We start from the raw sequence: 24,223 nt of genomic DNA on the forward strand, positions 1-24,223 counted from the left end.
GGACATAATAGACGCAGCCAAGGGATGTCTCAGACGGAGCATCAATTAGTTCCCTGACGTACATAGATAACTCATACCTTCTAAACCTATTCCATTCAACAATAAAGTATTGTTAGCTTGAAAGTTACCATGCTTTGAAGAAGTGTTCAACTGCCAGGAAGTGTCGCTCCCAAAACAGCTTAGCGCCATCCTCCACGCGCCACGACCAAAACAACCGCGTGCTGCAGTGACTTGCAAGAGCAAAACCCCCGTCACCCCGACGCCGATGTTGATGCTCCAGCTGCGCAAGCACGCATTTGCAACTTTCCCCAGACAATCAGTGAAGTCGGTCTAGTCTGCTCGACAGTCGTCGTCAATCGCGAACGTACGGCACGGGGCCGATAGAATTGCGACCGACGTATACCAACAAACCCAGGCACACCGCCCGCTCGACCTGGCGACCTGCGACCGTGCAATCGCTCCGGATCCTAGTCGATTCAGCAAGCGGACCTGCTTTCGGTATTACTCGGATACCGAATTGAATCTAATTGAATCCGTCGTCCTCTCGTTGCGCAGCGGCCGGTGGGAAGATCGGCGGAGGTCAACCAAACAACACTCGAAGTGGATTACACGCGCGGGGTGGGACTTATATTCGAGTCTCATCGAGCTGTGGTGCATCAGGCGCCGGAGCAGTGTCTCACACTACGGAAGAGACAGACTCTAATCCGTTCGCTCGCATACTCACATAACAATATACTACTCCGGCCCTGACATGACCGTCACGGTTCTCGCCGCCCCAAAGACGAAGATTAAAACCACGACCAGAGCAGGAGAGCGCGAACCGCTACGGGAGATTGATATGGCTGCGTCCCAGGCGCAGACGCGTTCGGCGTCTGGCGGCGCGAGCGGGAGTGGCAGGGGCCCGGGCGGACGATCGAGCGCGCGATTGAATAAGGGACAGGAAAAGGGGAGGAGGAGGTTAATGTGAATGGCGGGTGGGGAAGAGGAAGGCTGGTGAGTGGTTTCAGTTTGCGCGGGGTTGCGGTCTGGGGTGGCGCTGGGAGTTGGTAGATGGTGAATGAGGGGTTGTGGGTGCTTTTTGCTAACGTTTACTTTTTGTTCCGCTGTTAGTGGCGTACGATGAGGATATTGAGGGATTCCAGTTTACGCGATTGCCCAGCAAAAAACCGAGGGCGTCGGTCGATGCTGCCCCGGAGAACCTGAACCCCGTCCCTGAGGTACCGCCACAGCAATCGCCTAGGCGAGGGCGGCCGCCGAAGAAGAAGAAGACAGAAACGGTGTCGGAAGAAAGCGTGGAGCACACGGAGAAGAGTGCGGAGGTGTCGGGCAAGAGGCAGACGCGACGCAGGAGATTCTCGGCTACAGAGCCAGAACCCCAACCGCAGAGTGTTACACGTTCATCGACGCGGAAGCGCGAGGAGACCGAATCTGTGCCCAAGGAGAAGAAGCGACGAAAAGGCAGACCGAGCAAGACGGAAGTCGAGGCGAGGAACGGCTTTGTGTCGCCTGAACCACAGCAGTCCGGTACTGCGAAGATTGCGTTGCCTCTGGCCGATACGCCTGTGATCCAGCGGAACAAGGAGATGCGAAAAGAGGCCAAATCGGAGAAAGGAGGGAAGGGGAGGCGAAGTAGTCTGGGGATGCGAGGAAGGAGGGCCAGTTCACTGATTGATTCTGGGGCATCTAACGGTAGGTCTATTATTGCTGGATTTGTGAGGGAGGCTGTCGTACTGACTACCTTTTAGCGTTGCCTCATAAAGAGGTTGACACGGCCGATTTCTATAAGCATATTGCAGATGGGCTCCCAGAGCCGCGGAGGATGAGGCAGCTTCTGACTTGGTGCGCGACACGGGCACTGGGAGATAAACCTACAGGAGCGCGGCTGGAAGATGCCAGTGCTCGTCTAGCTGGTATTTTATTCCAGGTTCCTTTTCACAGAGATCAGGCTGACATGGCGTAGCTCGAGTAATACAAGAAGAACTGCTCAAAGACTTCTCAACGAATTCCGAGCTCTCGAATTGGTTTGGGCGCGAGGATGTGAATCCGCCTGCTGTTGTGGTGAAGAAACCGAACCCGAAAAACATCCAAAACGCGGACAAAATCAAGGAGCTTGAGGAGCAAATACAGAGGTATGTTGGCCAGACATGGTTTTAAAGGACACATAAATGACACTCGAGAAACAGGTTGCAAAGGGAAAGGCATTCCCTGAATGAACTTTTACGACCTCCATCTATTCCACGACTAAAGCCTGAATCAAAGCATCCGTCAGATACATCTCAGAATCAGGGCTCATTACAAGCCGGATCGCCCAACCAACCGCCTCAACAAACAGTACTGTCTTTGCAGCCAGCGTCGATAGATACCTCGTTATTAGAGCCTTCGCAGCAGGAGATCTATGCCATGTTGCATCCTGACACAGCAAAGGCGCGACGAAAATCGCAATCGCAAGAGCCATCGGCCACTACGCAATCGGGCCATCTACCACCAATGCCACCATCGGTCGTATCTGCCCGTTTATCCCGAGTGGCGTCAGGCTTGGCACCAACTCTGGACTCGTTCGCAGCCGGCGTGCACGACATTGAGCTATATCGCTCGATGTCGGACGCAGTCTCGACACGGGTACTACGCATCTGTGCGGAACGACTGGAAGAGCGTGATGCCAGGAATGCTATGAGGCGACTTGCAATTGAGGGAGGCGAAGCCGAAGGCAGACGTGTTAGTCTCCGGCACGGAAGACCAAGAGAGGATCTGGGAGTGATTCTCGGGGCTCTCAGCCGTGTGGAGCGACGGTGATCAGTTGTTGTCCGTCAAAACTCTCGTTGAGTATCGTACAGGAGGATCTCCTGGCCGATCATTTTTTCATTTCCATGTCTATGTATAGTCGAGCGGCCTCGAGCAGGGCAGTCACTTTTTACTTTTTGGTTGGTTGGGATGCAAGCAATGGAGTTGAGGTGTTATGATTTGATTGATTGCGGATGATGGACACGATGCTGTATAGGCCTGCGACTACGAGAACAAATACAACATAGTGCGCTTAGCGCAATTGACTCGGTACATGAGCATGACCTCTGGGACTACGTCAATTACAAGTAGTTGTTCTAGAACACCAGCACTCCTGCGTTATCGCCACAGGATTGTAATATATACTTGCAGCATAATCTACCTGATACTACGGAATATATCGCAGATATAGTGATTCACTATGCCACCTCCATGCAGGCAGTGTCTATTCCTTTAGGGTAGTGAGGATACTATCATTTGCGAAGCCACAACATTAATACCATTCTGGCAGACTACCGTAGCATATATCCTAAGACTCCTCCGTACCTTGCGTGGGTACTCCTAGCGCACACAGAGTATCCATAATAATACTCAGACCCATTGGTCATCGGGCCCAGACTCAGACTCAGGCTTCATTGGGCAGCAAGTCTAATCCATCGCGTCCGGCCTTGGTCGTCTTTGTGTCTATAGTCCGTCATGTAATGTAGAGGAGGGTGTGAGGTCGGTGTGAGGTCAAAGCTCGGTGCTACGTAGTATACACGACTCTACGCAGCAGATACATATTAGTAGAGTAGGTACCTTAGTCAAGCAGTTCGGCTTGACCGACTCTTCAGCTTGATTTTACCAGTCAAAGGAAGTGGCTAATCCTCCGAGGATCCAACTAAGGGAGGTATCTCTCACAGATGTTGTTGCCACGGAGGGGTTGGTGTGGCGGTCATGCTGTGTATTTATATATATCTTTATTTCTATCGTCTCTCTGGGCCAGGGGGAGTCATATCATGTGCTTGACATGTAATAGTAGAATTCTTAGATAAGAGTATTCATGTGCCAGAACTATTACTGTATGGAGTATAGATGTCTGCTATAGTCACCTTCTAGAACATGGCGAACACTGCGGGTCTGGGCTAGTCTGCCATGTGATAATCATATTTTTCTCACCAATCTTCCGACCTTCTTGTTAGCAGTAAGCAGTAAGCAGTAAGCAGGTAGTTAAGCTAGACAAGTGGTAAGATCTGCCATCCGCATGACCAAAGTCACAAAACCTATGGGGCAGGCGAAGATCTAGAAGTGCCGATGACTGGATCTATTATGATAAGACTCGCTTGACCTGCTGTATTATCTCTCAGAGGACGCTGTAGGCTGTAGCTACCGTAGAGGCTAGCACTAGCAGTACGGAGTACAGTGGATCCGACCGTCGAGTTTTCTTCATGGATGTTGCTGAATGCAGCGAAGTGCTGTCTGTTTTCTTGAGTCATGATTGATGTACGCTCCGAGTGCAGGCTTGCCACGGAAAGATATTTGATTTGTATCAAGGTAAGTTTAGCTAGGTACTTAGCGCTTATGATGATTTTTCTTACTTCTGGATAATCAGGGGAGACTGAGCAATTTAAGCTCTACAACAGTCGCCAATCATCTTCCCACGCTGAGGATTTTCTCATATCACCCGAGAGCTCGGATCCACCGCCCAATCCAGAAATAGCAGTTTCATGGGTCTCTTCCTACGCTCATATCTACTTCGTCACTTCAACAACGGGCATTTTTCTCGCATACCCGTTTCAATCAATGACAACTGGTACCTTGTCACATTAGCGTTGTCGCCCTAACGCACGCAGTGACCAAGTCTCAGTATCCATCCGGGTCGGAAGCGATACATCCCCGGTGCGACTCTGTCACAGAGTCCTCCTTCCCTTGCCGCCGTTTCTCCCTCTCCTCAGCACCAACGAAATGAGGACCAAATATTGGTCCCTGCGTCAGCGCAGGTGGTACAGTCATCCTCGGCAACCGTCCTCCTGGTGATACTGAATGATACCGGGTTGAGTTGACATCCTGCACATGCCGTGGTGAGAATGGGGAGTGAATTGCCAAGGTACTGTCTTCCAATCGTGTTTTAAGACACCGAGTAAAAGAGTGCATATGATCCAGCCACTGCGTAAATCGAAGCAGAGGAAAGCGCAAGAAAGTCGTCGTCAAACCCCTCAAACAGGAAAAGGATCAGACCTACCTACCTACCTCCCAAGAGGCTGTGTAACACCCCGCCGCGCAATCATCCAGACTTGAGGCACGGTGCATCCCGTTGACATCATGAAAGGGGCTCAGGCTGCAGTCATTAGGTGTTGCCTGAAGCAAACATCGCAGCTGGAATCGCACAGATCAGGTTCTTTCGTCAGGTTTTGGGAACTCAGGAGTGAGAGCCTTGCTTGGACTGCGTACGCATTAGATACTTGTTAGTGGAGCTGGTATCATTCATGGTCGATCCCTCGGAGGGTTGGCTGCAAGCCACTTCCGGGAGAGAAGTAAGGAGTCGGGTGAGGTTGATACAACGTCTTGGGAGGCGTACGTACGTTTCACTTTGTTTTGGAAAACTTCTACAGAGTAAACATTCTTGAAGCTCCCTTGAGTGGAGATTGGGCATTGGTATACTTAGTAGTCTTAACTTCAAGTGCTAGTATGGTGACCATTAGTACTTGAGCTATAGACAGAAAAAAGTCATAGCTCCTTCCATGCCAAAAACTACTAGAGATGGATGATCATCAGGGGACCACTGCCAAGGGGTTGGACTACAGCAGTCGGGAGGATGTGCTAGGCGGATTCATAACTAACTCCATTATTTTATTTATTATTTGACATGCAGCTGCAGCAAGCCAGCACCACCACTTACCCTGAACCTCACTTGTCCCTGTGAAGAATGGAGATCTCTTGTTTGGTCATTCCTGACGTCTCCAGAAGCTTCGTAATCTTCATGCCTTCTTATCAGTTATCATGCATAGGACTCATAGTTTTTAGTTACAAGGTTACCAGGTAGCTTAGAAGTTAAGACCTGATGCTATGAGTCTATTGTTGGGCCCCACTATGCAACCCTCGCACCCCACTTGGGAAGAACTGAACTCTCGCCTCCTGTCGATGGTGTCCAATGTCCATCTGTCTTTCTCAATCATCCTCAAGCTTGAGAAATCATATTCTTCCTTGCCTCATCCTATCACAGTCAATCCCGTGGCTTCCTATCGGCCATCGGGTTGCCGATAATTGACCCTGACCTGACGTGACGGCAACGACACTTCCTACTCGCACATTCTCATTGTTTTCTTCCCAAGAACCACGGATTGTCCTGCTAGTCTGGGTCCAATCCGTCTACCCCCCCCCGAGCCCAGTTCCAAACTTCCCACTTCCAACTTCCCAGTTCTCCGTTCGGTCTCAGGAGTTCTAGACGATGGTCCCGTTCGGGCGCTAAACAGTTGCTGATATAGATAAGTGTCTATCAGTCTTCGGATGATCCACATTGCCGGCTATTTTTTTTTTGCCTCCCACTGTTCCGCACCGTGATGATAAACGCAAAAAGTAAAAAAGGCAAAAACAACGGGAAATACCCTTTTTTTTTTCTAGACGATGGCTTGTGGCTGCGTTGACTCTGGATTTAGGACTATCTATAGCAGAATCTGTCTCTGCATCACTGGAGCTGCTTCTCGCTGGATTGAACTCTGAAATATCAATCTGAAAACTGATATTTCACAATGGAGCTCTGCTGTCTTTGCTTCAGATTGATCGACTGTACCTGAGGAGTACAGGCCGTGTACTCCTGAGGCCTGACTGCGCAAAGCACAAGCCAATGTGACTCTGACTCTTTTCTTCGGTCCCAGTGACTAGATCCTTAGGCCACTGTGGTACATTCTCATGGATCCCGTGGAACCAGATTAGTAGTTAGCCTTACTATCTGTCTAGTTTACGGAGTAGTTCTATCTATGCCTGTGCCTGCAATACTGTTCTAATGGTCTAGGTCTTCTGGCGGCTGGGTGTCACCATCTGTTAATATGTCCCTGCTTAGTTGTCTTTCCCATTTTTAATTGTTAATTCATTAAATCAAATTCACCATTGGGAGGAGGATAAAAAGTGAAAGCCATTACCATTATTACCATGAATTAACAAGTTCCTTTATGTTTTCAAAATCCTCTCTGGCTGGTCCCGGCGAAGCGTTGTGATATTCTTCTCTCCAAGCACACCATTGCTACCTATTGTCTCTTCCTAAATCTGAGCAAAGACCGAAACTGCCCCATCTGACGATTTATCATCTCTCAATTCCCTTCTTATCTGCTGTCCTCAATCATTTCTTCCAAGGTGTTGTGGCAAAGCTTCCGATACAAATCTCCTCCTCCCTCGCCTCACGTCCGTTACTTGAAAAGGAAAATCACATAATATTTTCCTTCATCCCCACAGACATCGTCTTGCTACACAAAACCCGAAAAAAGTCGAGACTAATTGGTCTTTTTTTTTTCATATGATTTTGTGCTGAGGAATTCTCTGTTGATCAATAGCCTTTCACTCCTGTCCCTATCCGCATTCGCTTCATTGCGCTGGCTGAATTCGGCTGCTTCCATCCACATCCTCACACAGACAACCTCAGATCCTTTTTTCATCTTGATTTTTGATTTCATAATTTTTTCGAAATCTTCTCTTTTAATTGCCTCTCTTAACCTCGCTTCGTCATTTCCCCATCATTACCCTGGTTTTTCCCCTTTCCCTCGAGTGTGTGTACCTCTGTGCATCGTCCCTCCTCTATCGTTGCTTTCGCCTCCCGTTCTCCCTTTTGATCGCCTGCAGCTGTCCTACTGTTTCTCGCCTGGTCCCTGCTGGCTTATTCATATCCGATCTTTCGACCATGTATTCGTGACGTACTTGCATTCTTGGTAGCGGGATCTTCACCCCCTTCCATCCCACCGAGCGGTTGAGCTCCAGCTCCTGCTACGATCCCAAGATCTTATCATCCGTGCCCTCCATTGTCTTCGGGCTCTGGCACAAAGTCTGCGAGGTGTGTCGCGGTACTTACTTCTGATCCTTGGCATTGATCACCTTGTGATGCAAGTGCATATCTGACCCGGTTGCCAGGCTACGCAAATACACCTTGCACGTCCTTCCCGCTGCTACTTCACAAGCAAAGGGGGAAACAAAAGATAATAATACTTATCTAATTTTAATATTTAATTCATCAGAAGCAGCAAAACGTCCGAATTAGAAAAAGGGGAGAAGGGTGCACAACTTGTGCAAGGCAAAAATAAATCCAGAGGTAGCACAGACAGTCCTGAGAGTCCGGGTGTGTGTGTCTCTGCGCAATCCGTCAGTCGTGTAAAAGAAAGGCCTTTACAAATATGGCCGGCGGTTATTTCGATCTACCGATATCCTCGTCGCGGCGTTCGAGCCTTACTGATGAACCCCATAATGCGAGCAGATCTGCCCCATGGCCGCGTACTTCTCCTCTTGTGACTCCCAATGAGAGCTCATCTCAGGAAAAGCCGCTGGACTTTATCAATACCCAGGGCAGGCATCGGAATGCAGGCATTTTGAAAAGTGCGAATCGCGTCAAGTTCACCGTCAGCGAGGCTGGCCTGCTCGAAGCTCCAGCAGCGGGATCGACGTCAGAGACCCGTTTTGACGGAAGGGGCTCGTCACTTCCTCAGCGACCATTGCCTGCCGTCAGCATTCCAGCTGCAGAGAGAGCTCCCCATTCATTTCCTCCGGTGGATCCGGGTTCCAACGCCCCTGCAGGTGTCACGGGCCTCGCTGTCCACTCGCAAGCGAGCTCGTCGGAGATCCCAAGGGACTATGAGATCAGCAGAGAGAAAGGGAGAGCCTTTCAGTTTGCTCAGGAGCGAGCTCAGCGACTGGCGTCCCTTCTGGGACGTACTTCCAAATCTCCCCGACCAAGTCCCCGATCGAGCGTGCCGTCATCAGTCGCTTCGACTCCCACGGAGGTGGTGCCGCCTTCAGAGGATGGTAGTGACATTCCTATGATCAATCTTTCCGAGAAACATTTCTACGACGACTTTCCCGACGAGGATGAAGACGACTTCGTTGATGGACGAACATTGACCCGAACCTCAGAGGCCCATCAGCTCGTGCGACAAATGACTCGTAAAGACTTTAACTTTCTGACCCGGATCCGCGCACCGTCCCCAGGACTCCGCTCCGGACAGGTCACCCCAATCGAAGAGAGAGATCCGGATGCCTATGTCGAGCGTCCGACCCATTACCGGGGGGCATCCTCTCATCCCTCCTCAAGCTATACGACCAGTCGTCGGGCAGCAGCCACTATTCCCGCGGCCGGTATGGCCACTCCCGTCAGAGCAGTCTGGGGGAGGTCAGCAGCCGGGGACTCTCGCCGGACCCCGGCTGGAAACAACCCCAGCGACAACGGAAGTGGTACGAGAAATCCCCGAGCCAATCTAGCACCTCCCTCTCCGGCTCGACGGCCAAGAACTCGTCCAGCTCGCCCATTGCGATGCTGAAGCGCTCGCGGAGCAGTGGTCCCATCCCCGGCTCGGGCGGCAAACGCTGGGCCAAACCCCGGCTGGAGGATGAGATCCGCATCACCGTCCATATCGCCGAGCTGCTCTCGCGCCAGCGGTATCTCATCCGGCTGTGCCGGGCACTGATGAAGTATGGTGCTCCGACCCATCGTCTCGAGGAATACATGACCATGACTGCTCGCGTCCTGGAGATCGACGGCCAGTTTCTGTACATACCCGGCTGTATGATCATCTCCTTTGACGACGCGTCGACGCACACCACCGAGGTCAAGGTGGTCCGATCGGCCCAGGGAGTTGACCTGGGCAAGCTCTCCGATGTACATATTGTCTATAAGGAGGTCATTCATGATGTGATTGGCGTGGAGGAAGCCATCCAGCGGCTGGAGGAGATCATGAAGAAGAAGAACAAGTATTCCGTGTGGATGCTCATCCTGGTCCACGGGTTTGCTTCGGCTTCCGTGGGGCCGTTTGCCTTTAACGCCCGGCCGATCGACCTGCCGATCGCCTTTTTGCTCGGATGCCTACTGGGCATCCTGCAACTGATCCTGTCCCCACGCTCGAACCTCTACTCGAATGTGTTTGAGATCTCGGCGGCGGTGCTGACCTCCTTCCTGGCCAGGGCTTTTGGCAGCATCCGGTACGAAGGCGAACGGTTGTTCTGCTTTTCGGCCCTGGCGCAGTCGTCGATCGCGCTGATTCTGCCCGGGTACCTGGTGCTCTGCGCCAGTCTGGAACTGCAGTCACGCAGCATCGTCGCCGGCTCCGTGCGCATGGTCTACGCCATCATCTACTCAATGTTCCTAGGATTCGGCATCACGATCGGCACCGCGGTGTACGGCCTGCTGGACTCGGACGCCTCGACCGAGTACACCTGTCCCCCAAGCCCGATCCGCGACGAGTACCTGCAGCACTTCCCCTTCGTCATCCTCTTCACTCTCTGCCTCGCGCTCGTCAACCAGGCCAAATGGCGCCAGATCCCCGTCATGCTCTTCATCGCCTTCGCCGGCTATGTCACCAACTACTTCGGCGCGAAGCGCTTCGCCTCCAGCACGCAGGTCTCCTCCGCCCTCGGCGCCTTCGTCATCGGCGTCCTGGGCAACCTCTACAGCCGCCTCCGTCACGGGCTTGCAGCCGCAGCCATGCTCCCCGCCATCTTCGTGCTCGTTCCCTCCGGCCTCGCTGCCAGCGGCTCCCTAATCTCAGGCATCGCCTCCGCCCAGTCCATCACAACCACCACCTCGCCCTACGGCGTCATCTCCAACGGCACACAGGGCTTCGTCGACGCAGCCCGCAACATGACCCACGCCGACGACCAGTTCTACGGCGTCGTCTTCGACATCGGCTACGGCATGGTCCAGGTCGCCATCGGCTTCACGGTAGGCCTGTTCCTCGCCGCGCTGGTCGTCTACCCGCTCGGCAAGAAACGGAGCGGTCTGTTCAGTTTCTAGCTTCGTGCCGCCCAAGCCATACTCATCTCCTGCACCTCCTGCATCTTGTCCTGAAAAGCAACACCTCACGCATACATCGCATACATACATCATCATTCGCATTCACCTCGTATCTCATTTCATCTCATCTGTTTATTAGCGTTGCTTCCACCCTATCCTGTCCTGCCGTCCGTGTCAGCTTGATTTGATTTTGATTTGGTTCGATGGATATCCCTAACCATTTGTACTATTGCGTTTTTCTTTTTTCGGACTGTACTGGACTGGTATCGATTTGATTGATTTGACTGATGGCGCGAACACGGGGTTTTCACGGCGGCATTTGTTCTTTAATGTTATTATCCGGTAGTTGGTTGGTAGCGAGTATGCTCTGTTGGCGATTTGATTCGATTCGATTTGATCATATGCAAGAAACAAAAGCATAAGTCGTGGTCATGATTGTTGATCATACACGTACTATTTCTGAAGAGTCGCGAATTATCCTTCCTGATGATGCTCATGAGTCACTATCGATAACGCTCTGTCAATATCGACCTAGATCAATCAATAAACTGATATAACGGTTTTCTTCTGTGTCTAGTATAAAGGCTGCTACGTCTCCAGTCTATGATCAAGGGCAGTGGTATGCCCCTTAGAGCAAAATGTCTGTACGAATACTTGGTCCATTACTATGGAATCGATATGCACATAGCCAGATGTACATACACGTAATGAGGGAAACATGGAACGTCAAGCCAAGCAGAGTCTCAGTCCAAAGAAGAATGTCCCTGTATGCTTGTTCCATGTGTTCGTCAATCTCTTCAAATAATAGAAAGAATGAAAAAGAAGACGCAGAACCGTAGTGAGAAAGAAAGTCATTCATCTCCGACTGATGTATCATTCAACTGAACAAGTGTCGGTGGTTGGGTGTCCATGGCGTTCCAAGCCCTCTGACAAGTCAAGGAAACGAAGGCACCAATATCATAATAATCAAAATACCGCCCCAAGACGGTTGATCTTCCAGATTAGTCTGGGCCACAGCAACAATAAGAAGACCAAGAGGACAAAAAGAAAGACATTCAAAGTGGGGCAAGTCCGTTACGTCACAAGTCACATTATGTACGACGTCCACATTACATGAACAGGGTCTTGCGCTTTTCGGCGCTGGAAAGCACGAGCATTGGCGTCTTGCGCCTTTCAGGAGCCTGAGCTGCCGTCTTCTGACCTGCGACGACAGCAGCCACAGAGGGTGGGCCGCTTGGGGGAGATTGCTCCGCCCGGATATCCGCAAACTTACCCCGAAGAAACTGCCATCTTCGCTGACAGGGGTAGTCGTGTTATAAGGGCTGTCCTGGGACTTGCGTTCCCGCGAGGATCGCTCCTTGCGCTCAGAGCCAATAGCACCGTTGGCCACAGCGCGCAAACTGCCCAGGCTAGGCTTGCTCGAAAGGCTACCACTGCGAACAGTAGCATCATCGCCATCGGAGAATGCAAAGTCCTTTTCACTAGCCGGAGTGTTGGTGCCACCGCTGCTGGTATATCCAATGCTCCGCGTCTCCCCACGTCGTTCAATCCCCGCACGCACAAGGCTGTGAAGGGCACGTCGGCGCTGGCGAGTCGCAAAATTCTTGCTCCCCTCGTGCTTGGAAGTCGGCTTGGCGACGAGCTCTTCCAGGGAAGGAGGGTTACGGGGCTGACGAACGGGATGCTCTCCAGCGCGGTTTTGACCGGGACCGAAAGTGCCTGTAGCCGGCGTGGAAGGGAAGACAGCCGACTTGGGAGCAGTAGAGTTGACGGCAGCGTTGTTGGCCCGGGCAGTGTCAATCGTGGCTCCTGCTGCTGGGTTGACGGACGAACTCTTCTTGTGACCCCGGCGGAACGCGTTGGCGGATGGGGCGGAAGAGGGGCGACGTCCTTAGGAGGTGATGGGCTGGTTCTCGGGGGTGAGACTGTCTGCTGCCTTTCCAAAGGGGACTGCACTGATTCCGATGGCGGAGACACCTCAGCATAGAAGGCCGGTGTCTGCGTAACGGGCGATTGATCCTCCTCTTCCCGGTAGGGCGAGGAAGCATTGTCTTGCATATAACTGTTGTCGTAAACATAATTGTGCTGGCCAGTTAGAGGATTATAAACAGAAAATAGCCCCGGTTGACCAGGGACCGGCTGCACAACAGGCTGAACACCTTGCTGGAGCTGCTGCTGGTAGAAGCCCATGGCGGGAACGGAAAGAGAGGGCATTTCAGGGACTTGCCCCATGGACGCTCCAAGGTTGAGGCCCTGAAACTGCTGTGCTGCAGCAGTGACGCTGATCAACTGCTGCTGCAAGCGCTGCTGCTGGGCAGCCAGGAAGAGATTAGTCGACATCAGTTCCGCGTAAAGGTTCTCGTCCATCGGCATATCGGCCGCGATGTCGATGGCCGGCGGTGCAAGCACCTGTTCCGGTAGAGTGTACATCGGCCGCCCATTTCCCATGTCCAGATGTTGATTGGTGGCAAACGAACGCCGGGGAAAGCCAGCTCCCGTCGCAGTTTGCGGAACACGATCAGCTGTGCCACTGGTATGGGCTCCATATCGTCCTGTTTCCAGGCCAAGATGCTGCTGACGTTGTGATGCGGACGGCAAGGTCGCAGATTTGGGAGCAGTTCTCAGACCCGCCAAAAGATGCGACCGGCTAGTACGAGGGGTAGGAGGAACCGGCGCCGAAGGCTGGGACTCATCGATGGTAGAAATATGTGGAGGAGGCACGTTCAAACGTTTGATGTTGGAGCCTTTTCTCCGAGAAGCAAACCCGGAACCAGGAGCTCCGAGACTGTTGCCGTTACCGAATGACGAATTGTAAGTCATTTGAGCAAGACCGCCAGCGTCCATACTCAAAGTTCGTGTAAATGGGATATAGACAATATGTGCACGAGATAATAAAAGAGTATTATCAACACTCCGCGAATGGCAGGAGGGAGGTGGATCGGTGAATTAACAATGGCTTCGTTCGAGGAAATTACGTTATTAGGATGATGTCGAGGGCACACACGATGGAAATAATCAGGCAACACTGCTGAATTCCGCGGAAAGATTGACGGAGTCGTGAGGAAAGAGGTTGCTGGTGATTTGATTTTTCGACAGGACCTACAACGCGTTAGCAGGAGCAGATTAACATACCAACCAAAGGCAACTAACCGGTAGTGATAAGAGAGTAAACGATTAGATCCAACGAGGACAGCAACCAGATGATACCCAAACGTCGAACGGATGAGCAACTCAAATGTGTCACAAGTGAAGCCTTAACTCGGAACTGATATGAAAGTGAAAGGCAGCGACGACAGATGCAATCCGACAGTGAGAGAGGCGACAATTAGAGGCTAGTCAATAATGTCGTCGAAGAAGAATCCAGCGAGTAGTTTCCGACCTGAAAAAAAGATAATATGAACGCGTGGAGTGTGCTCTGCAACTCCAGCAGTGTTGAAGGACGCTTGACGCGAGATAAGCGGAAAGAAGCTCTGACACAAGCGATGGCCAGAGACGAGGAAGAGAAGAAAAGTCGACGCGAAGCGGAGAAGTCACTTCGAAAAAGAAAAAGTAAGACTTTTTGTTTTTCACCCTCTATTAAACGATTTTATTATTTCTCCCGGTATCCCGCACAAGAAAAAAAGAATAGAGTCTGTTTCTCAGCCGTGAGGGGGAAAAGAAGAATAGGGAGGAAGGTCGGCGGTGCGGTGGCAGAAATGAATGGGCGTTGGGGGCGAAGAGGATGAACTCCGCAAGTTGACGGTGTTCGGGTATCGGCCTGATACGCGCCAGTCACCTGCTTCGGTGGGTTTGCTCGTTTCTTTTTCCGCCCGCCTTTTCCCTCGACTGGGGTTCAGCAACCAAAGCTCGATGTAGATTGAGAAAGGGAGCCAATTGTGATTGGGGAGCAAGGTAATCCTAATGCAAAACAGCGAGAATAAAAGACGTATCAATCAGAAGAGAAGCTGTGGAAGAAGAAAAAGAAAAGGCGGGAGAAGTGAAGAGATTAGGTTAAATGGATGTATGGAGAGGATGGATGGAGATGTATGGGGAGTGGAGGAAGAGGAGAGGATGATGAACAGGAGAGGAGTGAAGAAAGAGTGAAGAGATGAAGAGAAAAGGTCCGAGAGGAAGAGCTCCCTGAAAGGCGTTGTTCCAGGCAATCTTAAAAGAACGTGGATTTTATTATTATTTCCAGACAGTCGGGCGGGAGATGATGGGTTGAGACAAGTCAAGTGGTTGCATACGCTGAGTGGCTCGCTTGGCAGAAACTCTAACCAAACACAGTTAGCCTACGAATAACAAAGTATGTGCAGACATTGCTGATTGGATGATCCAGAAAATAACAATGGAATGGACTAAGGCAGGTAAGGAAAGTACACTGTCTGATTGATGCCTGATGAATAAGGTCAACAGCTGCAATCCTTTGGGTCTCATTTAGATTGCTCTATTCATCAATTATCATTAACACAATACATGACTTAATAACACACACAGATATCATCAAGCATATGTCTTTTGTCATTCCTAGCAATAATCCAAGAACACGAGACAACACAGAAATGGAGTACTAGGTAATCTCCTCTCTACCAAACGACAACCATGATTGGTCCAGGTCTTCGCGCTCCATTTGGATGATCCCAGTCTAGCGTCTTCAACGTGGCCTTGCTCGCCGCCAGCCAACCGCTTCTGCTGCAGGTTTCGCCCAGGAACCGCCGTCTGCTTCTTCTGACTGGCCTGTCAGGCGGTGCTGGACCGCTTGCAGGATGTGCGATGTGCTGCCTGCATATGATGCTCTTGGGCCAATAGGACTGTCGGATTGGAGTTTGTAGGTGTTCACTTTGAACATCTAAGTTACCTAGGTTCTATGTTGTGACTCAGTTGGATACTCGGATTGGGGTGCGGGGATGGCTACTATGCTATATTTCTGCCTGTCCAGCAAGTCCTGATAGTTTTTTGTTGAAGAGTAAGCATAGAATTAGCAGAATTCTCATGAGGGCAGGGCTTGACGGACGAGCTGTACACTGTATTTCTTGGCGGCCCTTTCTATGGAGGACGTTGGACAACTTGGCTCTGGCTTCGATAGCGAGATGCTTAAGACTGCCACAGGCTGAGGCTCTTATGATTGCCTCCCTTGCATGCAATGATCGCCAGCTAAGACCGATCATGATGTCACCCTGAGACAGTCTGTTACAACTTACAACCTCCATCGTCTGCTTGAAATTCGTTATCCTCCAAGAACATCCATTGCTGTTCAGCATAATTGGGTCTGTTACTATGTACAATCTCTTCATTCACTGCAGAACCAGTGTCAGGAGGTTATTATCAGCCGGGGTCACCACGGATGAAAAATCAGCATGCAATAGTCGAACAAGATAAGTTCTCAAAGAATCCACTCGGTAGTTGGAAACACCGAGATCATTCAAAAACATACGAAATTGAGCTTGGGTATCTGCTGGCAGACATCGCATCATTCTGTCCGCCAGGAGTGCAAAGAGCATCGCAAATCATGAGATAATGCTGGGACATGCAGAGAAGAAATGGATATGGAGAGTTAAGCGGCCCCCGCGTCAGAATGGGAGTAAATCAAGAGGGCGTACAACCTTGTACGATTGGAGTCATGATTACAGACATGCTTCTCAGCCAAAGCCACCCCTGTTCATGCGTCCACAGATACTGTTGGCCCAGAGAACGGGAGGGACGATGGCTCCCTTTGAGAAGGGAGACGCTTCTGCACTGGCTCAGGTGATTCGCCGCCCGGCCCCCTTCCATTCATTCGGTCAAACTCCAACGTCTCAGCCAACTCTGCGGCCATGGGGTCTAACTCTTCCTCCTTTAGGCCAGTTGCAAGAGCGACAAGCCTTCGATGCACGTCGAATTTGGTGCTTACCCCCGCGTCGGCGGTCTGCTGAGCTAGATCCCTGACAGCTGAACGGCGCGCTTTCTGTAGGGAGCATAGTTGCCGCGCCTGCTGATAAGTGATTAATAATTGGTTCTGATCGCTCGAGGAGGGCATCATGTTCTCTTTTGCCGGTGGAGGCATTGATGTTAGTCGCTCTTTCAGGCGGACTTGTTGAATTTGTTCCAAAAGAGATTCGTAAGTGCTTCTGAGTCGCTCATATCGTTCAAGCTGTGCCTCAACCGGCTCTCCTTCGGTCTCTTTGGCTTCCAAGGCGGCAGTCTGCTTCTGAATCTTCTGCCGATCCAGCTCCAACTGCTGGTAGAAAGCTTCGGGATTCGCGACATCGTCCGAGTCTGGTTCGTTAGGCTTCGTGTGCCCATAACAAGCCGCGAGCTTCTTATTAGTTTCGGCCATGATAGCACTAATCTTGGCAAGCAAGGCTGAGGTGGCAGGGGAAGCGTCGGGCGGAAGAGCAACGGTTTGGTCCGGGGTTTCCAGGACAGTGAGATCGCCTTCTGTGTGATCAATTCCCACTGTTATCGAAGATGGCGGGGGAGGAATATCCCGCTCGGGGGATGCGCTCTCCGGGTAATGCTTGTGGCCGTTTCGCCTTTCTTATTGACCAGATCTCCAGCTCGCGGGCAATGGCCGAGAAGCAGATTGACCAAGCGAAATGCGCCATTTCGAGCTGCAACTAGAGCAGCTGTATCCCCATTTGAGTCCTGGCAGGAGAGTAGCAGGTCAATTTCGTCTTGCGAGCAGGTATTGTGCAACTTATCCAACAGCACTTCACAGTAATATCGAGAGCTCTTCCATTTCCCTTTACTCCTGGTAGTTTCCGATATGTGATGGAAAAGGGTGGCACCGAACCAGTCCCTGAATGAGACGGTGTCAAGAAGTAGGTCCAGAAGTGCCGGAAATGTTCTCTTCTCATAATTATTCGTAAATAAGACAGCGCGTACCAGAGGCGTTTCTTCATGGACAGATAATGCCTTGATATTTGCGCCCCTTCGCAATAGATCTTTCACAATTTCCAAATCCCCCATTGCACAGGCCCAATGAAGAGCAGTATTGCCTGAATCGTCAATTGGACGATCGACTTGGAAATTGGCTGGAGGTTGCGGAGGTGGAATGCGTGTTGCCTCTGGGGCGTCTCCAACTGTCATGAAGTAATCCAGCAGCTGGTCACCATAGAGTATGTGCTCCTGCTCACTAATCGACATGGCAGTGACTTCATTCATCTCACGCTTGCGCTTTCGAGAATAAGAGCCATGTTGCGACATAGGCATCATCTCTTCATCTGCCACCATGGAAGATGACTCGAGTGTCGCCTGCTCATTCGATTCGTTATCGTCATAACCAGGGTTGATCTCGAATTGTTCGTGCGGGAAGCTCGGTGGTCCCATGTTGCGAATGGGTTTGGCAGCACTGAATACCTGCTCATTCACAGCTTTCTTTTTGGAGGCTCTTGGTTTTGATGAGGCAGCGGAAGTATGTTTCGGTGCCGGTGGAGGAGTGTGATCCCCTGCAACATAGTCGAAAATCGGCCTTAGCTTGTCAATGATGTTATTGCGCTCGGCGAGTAAACGACCCTCAGGCAGTGGGATCCATGTTCCTATCCACAATATTAGCCGAATGACAAACGACGACACTTGACCGTGCAGGATATCCTACCCTGGTATTTGCCGTAGCCACCCTGAACCTTCTCATGGGTCCCTTTCTGGACCTCACGCTCGAGAATCCGGGTCCTCGCTGGTTTGTCAAAACCAGCTACTTTGAGAATATGTGTAGCATTGATCCAATTATCGCCTCGTCGGCGCATAACACTTTCGCCATCGATTTTGAACTCGTAAACTGGGACCTATTGAGCTGCGTTAGATTGGCTTCGCGGCGAAGGAAGGGGTAAGTTGGATTGAAAGAGGAAAGCGTGAAAAGTCGACGCTGTAGGGAAAATAGAGAAACGCAATTAGAAAAGACTCACGCTGCTGTATGTAGCAGAATAGATTTTTGAGAAATCCACCGCCGCCATAATGCCCGTCTCCGCAAACCGTTGTGATGCAATCAGTATGTTCCCGAACTGTTAACAGCAGATGATTTGACGCGGCTTGACGGCCTCTGATGGCCAATCACAACGCCTAGATTAACCGGTTTCTGGGTATTAACGAACATGCAATAATATAGGAGCCCAATAGATTATGAAACAACAGCTTTGAAGACGAAAAGACGAAGTATTAGCCACCAGTGGCTCGTTGAACACTCAGTGACATCCCAGAAACGCGATGCTTTGCAGGCTGGGCTAGCGAAGACGCGCTTGGGAGGAAAGAACCGCGTAAAGTGGTCCGAAGATGCGCTAGTCCTATTGCAGAGCGTTTGTCACGTGGTATCACCTGACCGTATCGCGGAACGAAGGAACAGCATGCCAGCAGGAGAGCTGCAAACATCGCTGCCCGGTCGCTTATCCTTCAACCACACTCTTCCGTGCATTATTTTCTCCATCAATATGACTGTCGCGGAGTCAGTGAAGAGCGCCGTTGGGCTCGGGGATAGCACTGGTATGTTTTGGTGCCATTGGCACTCCAGTTGTGGAATCGGACGCTGAAGGATGGATAACTGCAATGGCTGCTAACTCATTGAGATAGTCGCTTCCCGTCAAGAAATGTCCGATGCTCGTCTTCCCCTTCCATACCGAGACTCCTGTGCACACCTCCTGATCCCATTGAACCGGTGCCGACAGCAGGAGTACTACCTTCCTTGGAAATGCGAGGTATTACAACCGTGCTTTGCGTCCCAGTACATGATTTCGGGGTTTCCGGCAGCAACTAACCCTTGAACCCTGCTATAGGATGAGAGACACAGCTACGAGAAGTGTCAATACGAGGAATTCAAGAAGCGCGTCGCCAAGATGGATGAGCTGCGAGCCGCGAAGAATGGTGCCCGGAGCAACTGATTTGTGGGAGACCGACTGTGCACTCGAAATGAACGGAGGAACCGACTATGTACATAATAGAGATTATGAGGTTATTTGCCCATGCACCGACTGGCGTTGGGATCTTCTTCGCAATGAAGTTGCCAAAACTATGCCAATGAGCACCTAAGCCCTGTTGATCCATCGAGGCGCATTCTGCAGGGACTACATACTTTTACACGATGTTGAGTTGGTCATGTGTGAGAGCTTCAGTCGGCTCGAAAAGGTGGCCAGTGGTTGCGGATTGCTGTTGGCTAATGGTATTTGTCAGCAAATCTGCTTTGCTACAGAACTAGCTCTTGGTTGCTCTCGTATATTTCCGTCTCCGCTTCCTGTCTATCATCCCGTTATGCCGGGAGTTGACTTCGAAATGTGGCCATTCCGAGCGGCTCATGAATGGGCTGATGTCGTGGCAGTCTCGATATGTCATACCATTCCGCAGGGAGTGCCTCATACTCCCAATAACAGTCTTTCCTCGAGTATCATAAAGTAAGAAGAAGTCAATTTTCAGCTCTGCCTGGAGGTCAATTCCGAAGTTTGCATTAGAGCACGGCCATATAGACAATATATCATCCATGGCACGCTATTCTAAATCGCACCGACATATCGCGAAGTTCAGAGGTCTCCAACAACTAAATAGTAAGTTACAAAAGTGTCTATGTCTTAGTTATTTGCTTCAAAAAATAAGCAAGATACTTGCACTGCTGCCCTATTACGTGCCACAGACGTAATCACATGATCCGATATCTCCGCCCTTTGGGAGATTTCCAGGTTGCTTATAAATCCTCTTCGCGCAGTTTCCGCCGCATTATCAGCAACTTATACGGGTTTAGTGACTATTCCAGTTTTGCTGCCCCGCGGGAACGAAAAATCCTCCCCCACTACTATGCCAGTGGGAAGGTTTACGCCAATAGGCGATTGATTCCGGCCACCGAAGCTTCGGCGCGAAAAAGCAGATAAAGTCCAACCATCACTTCTGCGATGATCAGATAATCTCACTTCTTCTTCTCCTGTTACTGTGTACCTTAGATACTTTGCATCGCTTGCCACAGACATTGGTTGCACCTTCCTCGCTGGCCCCGCGTTCATTCGAGGTCTAGACTGCCAGGGATTTCCGCCTCCTCTCTGTGCGGGTTCTCGGATTTGTCCTCAGCTTGACCGCTTTGGCTGATTGTACTGGGTTGGTTGGGTCTTCCATGATACGATGGGTTTACTGTATGTCAAGCGTGACGATGCGCAGAATCTGCTGCTAATATTAGCTTAAGAGCCCTTGGGACAGCGCTTGACTGGGAGGAAGCCAAGAAACGTTCCGATCAAGTACGGAAATGGGGAATTGAGGTCAGTCCCTTGAAGTCAATGTTCTCTGTCCATGCGACATCGGATATCGGGACCCTTACTGACATAACTGATAGCAATTACTGGCTATCTGGAACAGAGCCAAAGGGAAAGAGCGTGATGCCCTGCTATGGGGTGACGAGGTAGATAGCTCCTCCATTCGAATTGATTGCTCTTCCTGGCCAAATAGCTCACACGGAATCAGGTCGAGTACCTCGTGGTAGCTATCGATGACAAGGTTAAAAAGGCACGGTTGTCTCTGGCTCAAGCGGAGATTCTCAAGTCCTTGGCCAGAGACGAGGCATTGTGGAAAGAGAAGCGCTCTGGTCCGGCTCATGGTAAAGAACAGTAAGCTATTTTGGTCATGTGCCTTATTATCGGATCTGCCTAATACCGCGACCTTAGTGAGGGCGAAGAACCTCCTCATTTCCATCCCGAGTTCGGCCGCTTTATGCTAGAGGCTACTCCGGGTAGGCCGTGGGGTATCGACTTCAAGGATCTTTTGAAAGTGGAATCGAATATGAAATGGAGGTGCGTTTGCTATTGCCATCATGATTTATTTTACGGTCACTAACTGGACGGTTCAGGCGGGAGATTGCAAAGTCTCACATGGCGCCAAATGAGGTCCCCATCACACTTACCACGTTTCCTCGTCTAGGAACAAAGGATGATTACATTCAGCCTTACTATCCTCCATCTGGGCCAGCACTGCGCTCGCAATTTGTCCCCGACGAAATTGCTAATCCACATATCAGATTCCCAACGCTGGCAGCAAATATCAGATCGAGAAGGGGCCGAAAGGTCGAGTTGAATGTGCCTGTATTCGTGGACAAGAACACCCCAGTGCCTTTCAAGGACCCCACAGTTAACTATGATCTTCACAATTGGCCTGAGGACGATGATGTGCGAAATGGGGCAGCAAAGGAAGGCCATGTCTATATGGATGCGATGGCGTTTGGAATGGGCAGTTGCTGTCTTCAGATCACATTCCAAGCAAAAAACATAACGGAAGGGAGGAAACTGTATGACCAGCTTAGCCCACTGGGACCAATTTTACTGGCACTTACAGCTGCGACACCAATATACAAGGGATTCCTTGTCGATACTGATGTTCGGTGGAATCAAATCGGGAATTCTGTTGACGATAGGACGCGGGAAGAGCTTGGCGAACTTGTAAGGAATCTCGCATACCCTGGCTCTCGACGCAATGGAATTAACAAAAGTTGCCAGCCTCTGAAGAATGATAGATGGAGGATCCCTAAGTCTCGATACGCGTCCAACTCCACCTACATCTCCCAGGACCCCAGGCTGCGCAAGGAGTACCTGGATCCTGAACTGATTGTGGACGAAGACATCAAGAAACGACTTATCGAGGGAGGCATGGATGATTTGTTGGCGACGCATTTTGCCCACCTTTTCATCCGTGACCCCTTGGTCATCTTCGCAGAGGATCTGGACGAGCTGGATTTGAACAAGGCCGACCACTTTGAGAACTTACAGTCCACTAACTGGCAGCACATGCGCTTCAAGCCGCCGCCACCAGACAAGGCTGACATTGGCTGGCGTGTCGAATTCCGTTCAATGGAAATTCAGATGACGGACTTTGAGAATGCGGCTTTCAGTATCTTTATTGTTCTCGTCACTCGTGCCATCCTCAGCTTCGACCTTAACTTCTACATACCGATTCAACGAACCACCGAGAACATGGAGACGGCTCATGCACGCAATGCGGTGCTGGACCGGAAGTTTTATTTCCGCAAAGATCCATTTTCCCGCCGTGTCCCCAGACCGAGTCATCGTTCGACCAGCGCCAGCGAGGCCTCATCAGCCACTTCTTCTGCCTACAATACACCCCTCCGTCACCTCCACTTGGACCAGTGGATTTGGAGTACGATCTTATGACTATTGATGAAATTGTCAATGGCTCTGCGGACGGATCATTCCCGGGGCTCATTCCACTCGTTGAATCGTACCTGAATAGCGTCAATGTGGACGTGGAGACTCGGTGTTCCTTAGCTACCTACCTTGACCTCATCAAGAAACGAGCAAACGGAACTCTCTGGACAGGGGCCCGGTGGATTCGTGAGTTCGTTGCCTCTCATCCTTCGTATAAGCAGGACAGCGTGGTATCTGAAGAGATCTGCTACGACCTTGTGAACGCTGTGGAAGAGATGACCATAAAGGAAGGCAGAGACGGGAGTGTCGGATGGCAATTACTCAGGGGCAAATAAATTTCAAAGCATTGCATTATCGAGTGATGAGATTTGTTTCACAGACCTAGCATTGGTGTATAATATCGTTCAGCTATAGATAGCATTCTCTTGCATTACTTGGTCTTCCATTACAAGACTTATGCAAAACCGTCTTTGATATCCAGACCCTTTCCAGTTCTCCCCCTTGCACATTTTGTCTTTGGCTTTCTCTGCAGATTCGCTTCAGGTATCCAAGCATTTCCCTCCTCGAGACCGATCATGTGTGGAGCCAAAACTGATCTCAGGCTAGTGAAAATTTCTCATCCTCCGTTGGTCGTCGGCACGAATCAGCCAGACCAGTCACCTTCCATTCCCCATTAATCTTATGGAGGACGAACAGTTCGACACCGACATGGTCCACAACCCCATTGATCTTCGCCCTGAACGGGGCCCACACAGCCGCTAGATCCGCCGACTCGTGCACCTTCACTTCAGGGTCCCAGATGCGCTCGTCGATATCATCCTTGATCTTGGAAATGTGCTCGACAAAGGCGCCAATTGTGCAAAATCGTGGCACGCTGGGTGGCGGTGGCCAGAGAGCCATTCCTCCTGCCTTGACGCAGTACTTGTCGAAGTCATCGCGAGACTTTGTTTCCAAGGCCGAGAGGAAGCCCTTTGTCACTGCGATAATGGCGTCGACCTCCTCCGTTAGATCGCAGGCGGTTGAGGTTGAGACATCCGATTGTCGCTGAGATTGGTTTGCTAGTGCCCAGCACATTTTGAGCTTGTGGAGTTGATTGGAGATGCTGGTGTAGAAGTGAAAAAAATGCTTTTTTTTTGGCTTGCGCTGCGTGCTTCTGTGCCAGTGAATGGCAAAAGCTGCCGGTTCCGGGGAAAGGCCTTCATATGATCGAAGGTCGACATCCCCCTCCCGGTTGCTCCATCAGCCATTTCACATGCAGGTTCCCGTTAAGAGGGTTTATATCTTTGAAGTGCAAGGGCAGATTGAACCTGCTGTTTATGCTTGAGGAGCCGTGGGCACATGTTTGTTCGAGGGATCTCTCTTCGAGAGGGACTGACACACACTAGAGTATCCGTCGCAATTC

The 24,223-nt window shown here is 50.8% G+C and overlaps 8 protein-coding genes across 8 annotated transcripts; 5 read left to right on the forward strand and 3 right to left on the reverse strand.

Annotated features, from left to right (window-relative positions):
• Nucleotides 1-751: 751 nt before the first annotated feature.
• On the forward strand, nt 752-2,874 carry P174DRAFT_472640 (Mis12-Mtw1 family protein; the record flags this gene model as incomplete). Its single annotated transcript, XM_024830620.1, has 6 exons — nt 752-957; nt 984-993; nt 1,125-1,689; nt 1,746-1,910; nt 1,961-2,129; nt 2,184-2,874. The coding sequence occupies 6 exons, from the start codon at nt 752-754 to the stop codon at nt 2,791-2,793; spliced, it is 1,725 nt and encodes a 574-aa protein (XP_024677384.1). The 3' UTR covers nt 2,794-2,874.
• Nucleotides 2,875-8,138: 5,264 nt separating this feature from the next.
• Nucleotides 8,139-11,120, forward strand: P174DRAFT_516398 (threonine/serine exporter family protein; the record flags this gene model as incomplete). Its single annotated transcript, XM_024832326.1, has 2 exons — nt 8,139-8,999; nt 9,050-11,120. 2 exons carry the CDS (start codon nt 8,139-8,141, stop codon nt 10,742-10,744), a joined length of 2,556 nt encoding a protein of 851 aa, XP_024677385.1. The 3' UTR covers nt 10,745-11,120.
• A 733-nt stretch (nt 11,121-11,853) lies between these two features.
• P174DRAFT_464977 (uncharacterized protein) lies at nt 11,854-13,588 on the reverse strand (the record flags this gene model as incomplete). The annotated part of the gene is made up of 3 exons (XM_024830483.1): nt 11,854-11,945; nt 12,014-12,581; nt 12,632-13,588. The coding sequence occupies 3 exons, from the start codon at nt 13,586-13,588 to the stop codon at nt 11,854-11,856; spliced, it is 1,617 nt and encodes a 538-aa protein (XP_024677386.1).
• Nucleotides 13,589-15,985: 2,397 nt separating this feature from the next.
• P174DRAFT_446303 (putative APSES transcription factor) lies at nt 15,986-18,904 on the reverse strand. The gene is made up of 4 exons (XM_024828547.1): nt 18,607-18,904; nt 18,300-18,486; nt 17,249-18,240; nt 15,986-17,192 (listed from the first exon to the last, which is right to left on the reverse strand). The coding sequence occupies exons 1-4, from the start codon at nt 18,652-18,654 to the stop codon at nt 16,383-16,385; spliced, it is 2,037 nt and encodes a 678-aa protein (XP_024677387.1). The 5' UTR covers nt 18,655-18,904; the 3' UTR covers nt 15,986-16,382.
• Nucleotides 18,905-19,125: 221 nt separating this feature from the next.
• Nucleotides 19,126-19,572, forward strand: P174DRAFT_380024 (NADH dehydrogenase [ubiquinone] 1 beta subcomplex subunit 7; the record flags this gene model as incomplete). Its single annotated transcript, XM_024822949.1, has 3 exons — nt 19,126-19,177; nt 19,265-19,389; nt 19,468-19,572. 3 exons carry the CDS (start codon nt 19,126-19,128, stop codon nt 19,570-19,572), a joined length of 282 nt encoding a protein of 93 aa, XP_024677388.1.
• Nucleotides 19,573-20,689: 1,117 nt separating this feature from the next.
• On the forward strand, nt 20,690-21,437 carry P174DRAFT_446307 (uncharacterized protein). Its single transcript, XM_024828548.1, has 4 exons — nt 20,690-20,805; nt 20,856-20,928; nt 21,003-21,068; nt 21,131-21,437. Exons 1-4 carry the CDS (start codon nt 20,795-20,797, stop codon nt 21,275-21,277), a joined length of 297 nt encoding a protein of 98 aa, XP_024677389.1. The 5' UTR covers nt 20,690-20,794; the 3' UTR covers nt 21,278-21,437.
• On the forward strand, nt 21,331-23,364 carry P174DRAFT_446308 (glutamate--cysteine ligase). The gene is made up of 4 exons (XM_024828549.1): nt 21,331-21,456; nt 21,513-22,098; nt 22,156-22,783; nt 22,804-23,364. The coding sequence occupies exons 2-4, from the start codon at nt 21,535-21,537 to the stop codon at nt 23,154-23,156; spliced, it is 1,545 nt and encodes a 514-aa protein (XP_024677390.1). The 5' UTR covers nt 21,331-21,456; nt 21,513-21,534; the 3' UTR covers nt 23,157-23,364.
• A 31-nt stretch (nt 23,365-23,395) lies between these two features.
• P174DRAFT_446309 (uncharacterized protein) lies at nt 23,396-23,778 on the reverse strand (the record flags this gene model as incomplete). The annotated part of the gene is made up of 1 exon (XM_024828550.1): nt 23,396-23,778. A coding segment is annotated over exon 1 (298 nt), but the record flags the coding sequence as incomplete, so codon positions are not given.
• Nucleotides 23,779-24,223: the final 445 nt, after the last annotated feature.

The sequence above is a fragment of the Aspergillus novofumigatus genome (genome assembly GCF_002847465.1).
Source record: "Aspergillus novofumigatus IBT 16806 chromosome Unknown P174scaffold_12, whole genome shotgun sequence".
Taxonomy (NCBI): Eukaryota; Fungi; Ascomycota; class Eurotiomycetes; order Eurotiales; family Aspergillaceae; genus Aspergillus; species Aspergillus novofumigatus.

Bases quoted from the DNA above. Each gene is read 5' to 3' on its own strand.
- P174DRAFT_446308 (XM_024828549.1), top strand. From the start codon at position 21,535: ATGGCGCCAAATGAGGTCCCCATCACACTTACCACGTTTCCTCGTCTA. The intron at 22,099-22,155 runs GTAAGGAATCTC...AAAAGTTGCCAG, and splicing joins GGGAAGAGCTTGGCGAACTT to CCTCTGAAGAATGATAGATG.
- P174DRAFT_446303 (XM_024828547.1), bottom strand. From the start codon at position 18,654: ATGGCGGCGGTGGATTTCTCAAAAATCTATTCTGCTACATACAGCAGC. The intron at 18,241-18,299 runs GTAGGATATCCT...TATTGTGGATAG, and splicing joins TGGCTACGGCAAATACCAGG to GAACATGGATCCCACTGCCT. The intron at 17,193-17,248 runs GTCAATAAGAAA...GCATCCCCCGAG, and splicing joins GCCCGCGAGCTGGAGATCTG to CGGGATATTCCTCCCCCGCC.
- P174DRAFT_446307 (XM_024828548.1), top strand. The intron at 20,929-21,002 runs GTCAGTCCCTTG...CATAACTGATAG, and splicing joins TACGGAAATGGGGAATTGAG to CAATTACTGGCTATCTGGAA. The intron at 21,069-21,130 runs GTAGATAGCTCC...ACACGGAATCAG, and splicing joins CCCTGCTATGGGGTGACGAG to GTCGAGTACCTCGTGGTAGC.